Raw genomic sequence first — 11,678 nt, 5'->3', positions numbered from 1 at the left:
TAAATCGATTATTTTAAATCATTCGGAAAAATCTACGTTTTATCTTTTATAAGCACAATCTTATCGTCCGATAATTTTTTTTTTGGTAAAAAAATGAACAATTTTCTAGAAAAAAATTATAAATTGAAAAGTCTTTATTTCATCACGATTATAAAATACAAGTTTTTGTTCTCTTACAAATATAGTTTAACATTTTTAAAATTTCTTTTAAAAAAAATGTATGTACGCTTAGAAAAATATCCATTGCATCACATGGCTTATTATATAAAATTCTTAAAAATTTATATTATACATTATAATTATTTTTGTATATAAACAATTATTATTTTTGTAAATTACTCTTTAAGCTTAAATCTACTCTTTGAAGATTAATTGGTTTTTAAAAATGGCACGAATATTATATTATAAAAATTTTTCTTTGAGAAAAATATAAATTCTTAAAAAATATTATTAAATTATTTAAAGTACAATTCTTACCAATGAGCGATTACTCAACAACACTGATACAATAAAAAGTAAAAATTTATTGTAACTCGTAAATGTAACTGCAGCCGAATAAACTTGATATCTTTCTGTTTTAGAGTCAGTAATTTCCTTCTCTTTTTCCGTCCAAGATAAAGTCAACGTATCTTTCATTTCAAGATTTAAATTTTTCACATAAAGATACTGGGAAAAGAGAGAGAAAAATAATTAATTAAAAAAACAATCCGTACAACTAATTTGAAAATATAATAAATTTATTTTATTTCAAAAGAAAATTCAATTAAAATTTATTTCACAAAATTGAAAATAGTTTGTGAAATTGTAACTAAATTGGAAAATTAAGAAAAGTAGTTGAAAATTGAAAAAAGTATTTAAAAGATATTGAAAGTATTGGAAAAATTAGTAATTGTAAAAAAAATGAAAATTGTAATTACTCACAGAAATATTTTTTTTAAAGAAGAAATTATCACTGTCAATATCCGTATTGTTAACGATTACTCGTCTCACTTGTTCCAATTCCAATCCCAAAACATAAATTTCTTCTATAATAATTTTTTCGGAGAAAGAATGCTTGGTGGTTTGAATAGTTAGGGTATTGTTTGAAACTGTAAAATTTAGCCTTTGGTACTGTTGCTTTTCGAAGGAATCTGTAGAGATAAGAAAAACATTAATGCGATATAAAAGAATCTTTGATATAAAAAAATTTGAATAAAAACTAACACAATGTAAAAAAATAATAGTAAAAATAATAATGTTCTGTTACATTTTATTTACGAATTTCTTCAATTATTGTAAAAATAATCGAAAACTTCAGTAACTTCTAACTTCAAATAAATATTCAATTATTACTTTTTCACAGGAATTAAAATTCTTCGAAACATTCAAATTTAAACCTTTTTGAAATTCAACAACTTTTAAGAATCTTCGACTCTGAATGCTTGATTTCTTCATGTTTTATAATAATTAAAGATGACCGTGTTAAAATATATTATTTTTTAATATAAGAATATTGTTACCGCAACTTTTCACCAAAATTATTTTCATCATATTAAATTATTATTTTATAGTATTTTTGAGAATTTCTTCTCAAATTAATTATTTTTAATAATTTTTGAAGTTTTTTGAGAATTTTCAAATCCACTTGTTTACAATATTCACTTTTACGAAATTTCATCGATTACTCGAAAATTCTTCGTTCTGTATTAGAAAATAAAAACTTCAAATAATTTTTAAAAAAAATTCAATTAAACTTTTTCAAAAATAAATCCAATTAAATTTTTTCAGAAAAAATTAATTCTACAGAAATATTATTTACAAGTACGGAAAAATCAAATTTTCAGAGAATTTAATTTGAAACCTTTACAAAATTCAATTATTTCTTAAAAGTCATGAAATTTTAATATTCAATTATTATCAAAAATTTTAACTGAAATTAATTTTAAAATCAATTTTTATTAGAAAATTCTACGAGAATTCAAATTGTATTAAAAATAATTGAAAATCTGCAATGATTTCTATTATTTATGAAAATAATTGAATTCTTGCGAAGAATTTTATTAAACTTTTCGAAAATAATTAAAATCCTGTTAAAAATTTACAGAAATTCAATTATTTTCAAAAAATTTAATAAAAATCTTGGCCTATATTAAAAATAACAAACTTCTTAGCAGAAAAGAATAATTTTCATAATTATTATCATAATTGAATTTCTGCGGAGAATTTAATTAAAAAATTTTTTATATTATTGAATTCTTCAGAAAAGTGTTGAAAAATTTTTGAAAATAATTGAATTTTGTAGAAGAATTTTATTATTTTTAATGATAATTGAAATTTTGACGCGAGTCTGTAACAACATTGATAAAGTAATAAAACTTTCAAATAAAGTAAAGTAATTAAATTAAACGGAAAATTGGCAAAAAAACAGGAAAAAAATCATTTATACACAAATTAATTAATTAAATACCTAGACTGTCACCATCATCCCAGTATAACTCTCCTGTGGCAAATTGCTGCTTATCCAAGGCAATTAATAAGCCAAATTTATTCTTCCGACTCTCTGTAGTAGTTCCAGAATTGTTTTGCACAGGCAGAATTGACCCACCTCGAACCAGTAAAGGAATTGTATCCAGAGGAGCATCGAGAGTTAGATTCTGGCCAGTTGATAATAGGCCTTCATTTGTATATAAATTGTACCATTTGCCTGCAGGTATATAGGCATCGACTTTTTCCTTTTTATCGGAAATCTAAAAAAAAAAAAAAAATAGTTTTAAAACACAATTTTCAGTAAAATACTATAAATAGAATTTCAAGTAAATTTTAATTAAAATTGTAAAAATAAAATCTCAAATAAATTTTCAATAATAAAATTACAATTAAAATTGTAAAAATTAAATTTTAATTAAATTTCCAATAATAAAATTTTAATTAAATTTCCAATAATTAAATTTCAATTAAAATTGTAAAAATTAAATTTCAAGTGAATTTTCAATAATTAGCTTTCAATTAAAATTGTAAAAATAAATTTTTTAAAAATTCCACAAATAAATATTCTCACCTCATCCAGTACGGGAACAATCATTAAAGAACTTCCCCAGAGAAACTGTGTATCGACATTGTACGTATTAGGATCATTCAAAAATCTGTAATAAAATTCTTAATTAAAAAAGTTCATTCTACCAACGAAAATAAAAAAATGAAAATTATTGAAAAATTTTTAAATAAACAAGATTAATTTAATTTTTTAAACTCACTCGAAGAACAAGGGACGTGCAACAGTCTCGCCGAATTGATTAGCACGGAAGAAGAGAGTGTATAAATAGGGCAAAAGCTTATATCGAATCGTGAGAGCTTTTCTTGAGGACCTGACTACCAATTCTCCCATCGCAACAGGATCTTGCTCCTGTAAATGAAACATAAAATTGTAAATTACAAATTCTCAATTATTTTTCAGGTAAAATTTCAAAATAATAGTTTTGAATATTACAGGCCTCGGGTGGACTTGATAACGCAAAAAAGTCATTTTTTAATCGATTAAAAATACAAAAAAATCGAGTAAGTCAATAAAAATAAAAGACATTTCAAGAATTAAAGATTTTTGGAGTAAAAAATAATTCGAATAAAATTAAATAACATTTAAAGAACTAAAGATCTTTGATTTGAAGTAAAAAAAAAATTCGAACAAGTTCAGATATTATTTCACTTTTCTGGTATAAATTCGTAACAGAATTTTTGATAATTAATTAAAAATAAATCGATAAATTCCATGGAATGAAAACTGTAAGTTTATAATAAAAGTTCACTTACAACAGTGTCATCGGAATTGTGGTTTCGTGAGAAAGGATAAAAAGCTCCAACTTGCATCCATCGATTGCAGAGAGAAACTGTTGTATTTCCATTAAAGCCACAAATATCTGCGCCAATCATTGGAATTTGAAAGAAACTAAATTGCAAAATTTCTGGAATACTCATTCTTAGATCGTACCTAGATAAGAAAATTATATTATTTTAATTCAACAATTTCATTCAACTATTTCCATTATTCCATTTTTAATTTTTTTTTAATTACCAAGATGAATAAATGTCTCCTGTCCAGTGCCCTGCATAAGATCCATGACCAACCCAAGTAGAACGGGAAATAATGAAAGGCCTCTTATTTCTTATTTGTTTCAATGCACTTTAAACAAAAGAAATTAATTAATTTAAATTATGTCCTTAAAGTATTTTATTCTCCAACGTAATTAAAAATTAAATTCTAAAAAAAATTTAATTTTCAAAGAAACAGTTACAATTCAGAAAATTTCAAAGTTATTCAAAAATTAAAATACCTACAATTTTTTCCAACTGTTGAATATTTTTATATGTTTTATTTGATGTAATTTTTTTCTTCATTATGAATAATAATTTAAATATTTTACCTAATTTGACTGAATATTTCTTATTTCTAAATACATAAAAAAATACGAAAAATATTAATAATAATGAATATAATAATAATAAATTTTTGATTGCGCTAAAAAATGAATTTCAAGGATTTCATAAAAAGGACTTAAAAATGAACTCACTTATTTGTTGAAATTGCTTGGCTGGTACCATATGTATTGTGAAGATCATAATGAGCTCCTAAATAGTGCTGTGAATTCATACACAGCGTTTTCCTTGCAAGTATACCTCCATTAACTTGAGGTAAATATTCCGGGTTATCTAAATCGTTCGGCGGACAGCCATTAGAAAGACCATTGTAAAAGTTAGATGGCTCGTTCATGTCCTACAATTAAAAAAAATAATTAAATACATTAATTACTAATAATAATAATATTAAGTCTTGAATATTTGTTTATTATTTTTCTGTTTTTTTTTATTGAACGTGGAATTCAATGAATTGTTTTTTCAATGATTGTCACTTACTCACTTAATTAGCAAAAAAAAAAAGAAACAACAAAAAAATATTTTCTTTATTTTCAAATATTACCTTCAAATTTTTCAACAATATTTTAGAATAAAATTTTTTTAAAATTCGCTTATTAGCTAATTAATTATTACTTATTGTTTTCAACAATTTTAATAAAATTTCTCTTGAAAGAATTCAATTATTTTCATAAAAAATTAAAATCTTCGACAATATTTAATTATTTTCAAAATATTTAATAAAATGAAATAATAAATAAATATTATAATTTACAATATTTACAATAATAAATTAAATGAAATAAAAATAAAATCTTATAGCAAAAATTCGATTATTTTCAAAATTTGTATGACAATTCTTCGCAAGAATTCCATTATTTTCATGAGTATAATAAAATTCTTCGTAGGATTTCAATTACATTCAATAAAGTTTTAATACATTTTTTCAAAAGGGTTAAATTATTTTTTTTAATTTTGATAGAATCTTTACAAAGAATACCATTTTTATTAATACAATTTTAATTAAATTCCTCGACAAAATTCAATTATTTAATTACAAAAATAAATAATTTATTAAATAATTGAATATTTCTTAAAATAAACTTCTTATAAAGAGTTTGATCAAAAATTTTTTCAAATAATTGAATTACTACGAAAAATTTAATTAAAACTTTTGAAAATAATTTTTAAATTCAAATCAACAAATTATATCAAATCTTTTGAAATAATTGAATTCTTTCGAAGAATTTTAATAAAATTTAAAAGAATAATTTCATTATTCGAGTAATTTATTTAAAATTGTATTAAAAATAATTGAAATCATGCGATGAGTTTTACTATTTATGAAAATAATTGAATTTATAAAAAGAATTTCATTATTTATGAAAATAATTGAATCTCCGAAAAAAATTTTTTTATTTATTCTTAAAGAAGTTTATTAAAATTTCTAAATATAATTGAATTCCTGGAAAAAATTTAATTCATCTTTATAAAAATAATTAAATTTCTATGAAAAATTTTATGAAAATTGTGTTTTAATGTTGTAAATAATCAAATTCTTGTGAAAATTTTTATTATTTATGAAAAAAATTGAATTCTTGCAACAAAATTTATTGAAATTTTAAAAATTAATTGAATTTGTGTAAAAAATTTTATTATTTTTAAAAATATTTAAATTCCTGACAAGAATTTTATTCTTTATAAAAATAATCAAATTCCTGTGAAACATTTTATTAGTTATAAAAATAATTGAATTCTTCCAACGAATTTATTAAAATTTCTAAAAATAATTGATAATTCTTGCAACGATATTTATTAATATTTCTAAAAATAATTGAATTGCTGAAAAGAATTTTATTATTTTAAAAAATAATTAAATTTATCGCAAGAATTTTATTACTTATAAAAATAATTGAATTCGTGGCAAGGATTTTATTATTTTTAAAAATAAATAACTTTCTGTAAAACAAATTCCTGTGAAACATTTTTTTATTTCTAAAAATAATTGAATTCTTGCAACGAAATTTATTAATATTTCTAAAAATAATTGAATTCCTGGAAAGAATTTTATTCTTTATAAAAATAATTGAATTCTTGTAACAAAATTTATTGAAATTTCTAAAAATAATTCAATTTTTGTGAAGAATTTTATTAAAATCTTTTTAAATAATTGATTTTTTTCTGAAAATTGTGCTTCAATATGTTAAATAATCAAATTGCTAAAAATTAAAAAAAAAATATTTGAAAATAATTTTTTTACTTTAATTTTATTTAAAATTAAATAAAGTATTTAAAATTTTAAAGTAGTGTAAATGTTTTCTAATAATATTCTTCTAAGTCGTTGAATTTCAAAAAAGTTTGAATTTGAAATTTTTGATATTGAAAATAATTGAATTTCGAATAATTTTTGAAAATAAATAAATAATTGAATCGTTTCTAAGAATTAAATTGAAATTTATGAAAATAATTATTTTATTTTAAGTTTCAGCAAATTTAAAGTGGTGCAAATTTTCAAAAAGTCAAAGAAAAAATTATTTTTTAATGTCACAATTACTTAAAAAAAAATTATGCAAATTGTAGCAAATTGGAAAAAAAGTTGTAAATAGTTGGTTTTACTAGATAAGTACAAAGCCTGTTAAAAATAAAATGCAATAAAATAAATATAATGATAGGCAATAATTAAAAATAAAATGTAATAAAATAAATTTAATGATAATAATTAAAAATAAAATGTATTAAAATAAATATAATGATAATAATTAAAAATAAAATGTAATGAAATAAATATAATAATAATAAAATTAAAAATAATAGTCTACAAAATGAATCAAATACTTACAATCCAAGCGCCATCGAATTCGAAATCCTTATGAGTTTCATTCATCATTTTCAAATAATAATCCTGTGTTTTTGGATTCGTAAAGTCAGGCCAAACAGTTGATTTAAAATTCCAAACTTTTCCCTGAAACGGCGAACCACTACTGTCCTTGACAAAAATTCCTTCTCGCACACCTTCATCATAAGGTACATAAGATCCCTTAGGTTCCGTTCCCGAAACTCCTGCATCGATTAACGGAATATAATGCATTCCTTCCCGATGCAATTCCTCGACGAATTCCGGAAGTCCCTTAAATTTCTCCTTATCATAAGTGAAGTCATTATGTTTATCCATATAATCCAAATCATTCCACTGCGAATCAAAAGGAATACCCGCCATTCTCGTTCTATTCCAAGTTTCTCTCGTCTTCTCCAAACTCCCATAGCCAAATCGACACAAATGAAAACCCAACGACCAGTAAGGTGGCATAAAAGGTCTGCCCACAATTTCCGAATACTGCTTCAAAACATCCTCCGGCGTTGGTCCCATGAAGAAATAAATATCAAAAATACCACCAATTGTCCGGAATGTTATTGCCGGCGCAGGTTGTAAAATAACATCCATCGCGTTGCTATTCAAGAAAAGAACTCCATGACAATCGCCCGACTCCTCGATTACCATGTAAAAAGGATGCGAACCATAGAGATTCGCCTTCTCAACTGGCGGCTGATCCGCATTGAATAGTGTCAATAATTGCCAATTTGTGGACAATTTCAAACGATTTCGATGCTCTCCCAAACCGTAAATATTGCTCGACGGTAGTAGAGAGCTCATTTGGAGAAATTGATTGGCGAATAAAAAACCACCAACTCCATTTGAATTGAATATTGTTTCTCCATTCGATGTTCTGTGCACGGAAAAACCTGGCGTTGATTTATCAATTTTTATCCCATACGAAGTGGAGCCGGGAAAAGATTTCATCTCCCTTCTCAATGGCCAGGGGGGTTCGTACCTTTTTTGCAAAGGATCGTAAAGTTTCACCCGAAGAATCGAACTATCAACACTTGTCGATTCGATTTTCACCAAAGACAAATCATTTTTATACGGCGATTTATTTTCTAATCTCAAAAAACCTGAGATTTCATTTTCCTTTTCGGTCACATTTTCGTATTTGTATATTTGCCAATTCATACCGTAGAAACAATAGGGTATATCTACAGAACCTTCTTTTTCTTTTTTTTGCATTTTTGTTTTATGTAGAGAAATCCAGCAACAATTCCTCTTCGTGCAGGCTTCTTCCGATGCTCCTGGTTCTGGATGACAATCGAATCTTTTACTCTCGGGAATTAGGGAACAAGTCGCAGAATTCAATTTTTGATGAGTTTCATTCAATTTTAAATTATTCTGCTCTAACTTGGAGTGAATTAACGAAATCTCTTTTTCTAGAATCATTATTTTCTCGACAGTCGCCTGGTCGGATTTACTGATACTTTCTTTGTCAATTGAATTAAAAAGTTGTTGAAATTCGTTCGAATATTGAAAAAATAATTCCGTTTGTTTGTTGAAGAATTTTTTTAAAGTCGATATCTTCTCGTCTGTCTCTTTGAAGGCTGGTAAAATGATGGTGAAATGATACATGATGAGAAAGACGAGTGTTAGCAAACATAGAATTTTGAAATAATGCTTTTTCTTCTTTTTCCTCATGACGTCCTCGCAAATCATTTGTTCCATTTTCATCATTTTTGTTCCTTAAATTTTTTAATTTTCCTGAAAAATAATAAATATTCAGATCAGAAATAATAAATAAATAGTAGAGGAAATATTCAGTTATAAAAATTATAAAATTAAATTAAATAAAAAATCTAAAATTAAATTAATATTAAAATTAAAATTAAAAAACAATAAAGTGAATAAAAAAAAATTAAATAAAAAATTAACTAACTGTACACAGTTAAACTATACAATGTTAAATTATCTCAACAATAATGACAACAACAATGACAAAAATAACGATAACAAACGTTATCGATTGTTACTATATATATTTACTTATATTTTTAAACTTTTGGAGCGGCTAGAAAATGAATTCGATTTTTAAAGTAAATAAATTAATATAAATTTAAATTAATCTAAATTTTGATAGACAAGTACCTAATCGATTATTTTAATCAAATAAATTTTTTTTTCCAATGTAGATGGAAAAAAAATTTCTAAGAATTACTTTTTTCCAAAAGTATAATTTTAATATAATTTTTAAAAGATAATTTTCATTAATTTTCTTTTTTTCAACTTTACACTTGAAGATTTTTCATTAAAGTTTTAAAGAATTCAATTATTTTCAAAACTTGCAATAAAATATTCTACAAAAGTGACTTTCAAATATAAATTTTACAAAAATTTTAATTATTCAAAATCTTCTGAATTATATATTTCGAAAATTTAATTAGAAAAATTATTCAAAATTATTCAAAATAATTTTTTTTACACGGTTAATTTCCATTTTTTTAACTTTACACTTGAAGATTTTTCATTAAATTTCTTTGAGAATATTCAATTATTTTCAAAAATTCGCAATGAAAATTCTACAAAAGTGACTTTTAGTTAAATTTTACAAAAATTTCAATTATTCAAAATCTTTTGAATTGTATATTTCGAAAATTTAATTAGAAAAATTATTCAAAATTATTCAAAAAAAATTTTTTCCTGGTTACAAAAAAATTAGATTGAAAAAATATTTTCACCACTGTTCAAATTCTATTTTTTTCGATAAAAATGAAAATATTCCAAAAACCATCGGTAATTTATTGGAAAATTTATTTTTGTATTTATTAAAAAATTTGATAGATCAAAATTGAATTAAATTAAATTTAATTAATTTAAAATCTTTCTATTTTTAAAGCATTTTTTATTTTCGATTAAGAAATCACTCTTTTTTCGATTAAAAAAAATAGTTTTACTTAAAAAAGGTTAATTTTAAAACAATTATCAAGAATTAAAAGAGAAATGAAATTATTTCGAATTTTCTCACGTTTTTTCATTTTTTCAAAGCAGCACTTGATAATATTTATTCTTATCTTTACTTGATATGAAAAAGCACATTTTGCATATTAGAATTAAAAGAATAATTTGCATAGAAGAATTTTAAATATAAAAACATATTCTATTTTATTTTTTGTTACATCATCCATTGTTACTTTTGCTTTTAATTCCTTACGTTCAACGTTAAAAAAAAATTATTATTTAAATGTAATTTTATCCTTTTAATTTTTATTAATTTTATTAATAAATTAATTTATTAATTAATTAACTAATTTTATTCATCAAAATTGCTTTTTGAGTTTTTAAAACATGTTTTAAAGTTACAAATTATTTTTTTCATTTTTATTTTTTAAAAATTATGTTCAAAATAACGTGTTTACGAAAAAAATTTAATTTTCCAATAAAAATGCTATAATTGCTAAAAGTTAAAAAAAAATTGTAAAATAAAAAATTTTTAACTGTTAAATTTGTATTGAATATAAAAATACATTCTCTAAGAAATTTCGGACGCGAGTTTTGAGATATTTAATTTTTATCAAAAAGTAAAATTTTAAATGTGGTTTTTTTTATTTTATTAATTTTTTTTTTAATTTTAGACCCAATTTGTTTCATGATCATTGAATTAATCGCAAAAAATTTACTATAAAAATGATTTTGCCAAAGATTTATGACTTCATATAGCTAGTAATTTCATCTCAGTCTCCTCTTAATAATTTTGTTATGGTTTTTTATTACAAATTTGATATTTGATTACGAAACTGATTATTTATCTCAGCATTCATACCGGTAACCTCTCCTAAGACTTTTATTTACATTTTAAAATAAGTTGTAAAATAATTTCTTTTTTAATAAAAAAAAAAAATTCAATTTTTAGTTAAAATAAAGTAAATAAATGTTCAAAAAGATAAAAAATTTAAAAATATATAATGAAATTAAATACCTTTTTTTTATGTTGAAAAACTTTGTTCTCCTCTCATAATATTTTTTAGTTTACTTATTTGAATTTGCAGTCTTGAAATTATAATTATTTTCCAGTAGAAATACTATCTACGACACAAACAACACTATTTTATAAAATTGATATTTTTCTCAGAACACAGAATAATCACTGTGTAGGAATCGAGAATCATCTAGAAAGTGCGAGAAATCCCAGAATAAGACTGGAATACCCAAAATTGTAAAAATATAAACAGAAAGCTTGTCGAAAACTTTTTTCACGTCCTGTACTTTAATCTTCTTTTAGATCCGACTGCAATCCACCGGCACTATAAGTCTGTGTAGCTTTCAATTCGTCGACAAAAAATGCTCCGGAAAAGTAGTTTTCACACTGATTATTTAAATTTAAGTTAAAAATCGATTTTGTTAATTAGGGAAAAATTTATTGAAATTTAAATTTTAAAGAATTATTTTTAAATTTATTTTACTTTATTTTATT

The 11,678-nt window shown here is 22.7% G+C and overlaps 1 protein-coding gene across 1 annotated transcript; it reads right to left on the bottom strand.

Moving 5' to 3' along the window:
- Positions 1 to 116: 116 nt before the first annotated feature.
- On the bottom strand, positions 117 to 11,436 carry LOC122500598 (lysosomal alpha-glucosidase-like). The gene is made up of 10 exons (XM_043609608.1): positions 11,184 to 11,436; positions 7,226 to 8,971; positions 4,545 to 4,747; positions 4,049 to 4,156; positions 3,787 to 3,964; positions 3,234 to 3,382; positions 3,038 to 3,122; positions 2,447 to 2,726; positions 922 to 1,130; positions 117 to 666 (listed from the first exon to the last, which is right to left on the bottom strand). The coding sequence occupies exons 2-10, from the start codon at positions 8,942 to 8,944 to the stop codon at positions 460 to 462; spliced, it is 3,138 nt and encodes a 1,045-aa protein (XP_043465543.1). The 5' UTR covers positions 8,945 to 8,971; positions 11,184 to 11,436; the 3' UTR covers positions 117 to 459.
- Positions 11,437 to 11,678: the final 242 nt, after the last annotated feature.

Source organism: Leptopilina heterotoma, unplaced genomic scaffold, assembly GCF_015476425.1.
Source record: "Leptopilina heterotoma isolate Lh14 unplaced genomic scaffold, ASM1547642v1 Lhet_19, whole genome shotgun sequence".
Taxonomy (NCBI): Eukaryota; Metazoa; Arthropoda; class Insecta; order Hymenoptera; family Figitidae; genus Leptopilina; species Leptopilina heterotoma.
This window is presented reverse-complemented; position numbering and strand designations above follow the sequence as displayed.

Excerpts from the sequence above, each read along its gene's own strand:
- LOC122500598 (XM_043609608.1), bottom strand. The coding sequence starts at position 8,944 with ATGATGAAAATGGAACAAATGATTTGCGAGGACGTCATGAGGAAAAAG. Across the intron at positions 4,748-7,225 it reads AATTCGATGGCGCTTGGATT|GACATGAACGAGCCATCTAA; the intron begins GTAAGTATTTGA and ends TTTTAATTGTAG. Across the intron at positions 4,157-4,544 it reads CAAGCAATTTCAACAAATAA|TGCATTGAAACAAATAAGAA; the intron begins GTGAGTTCATTT and ends TTTTGTTTAAAG.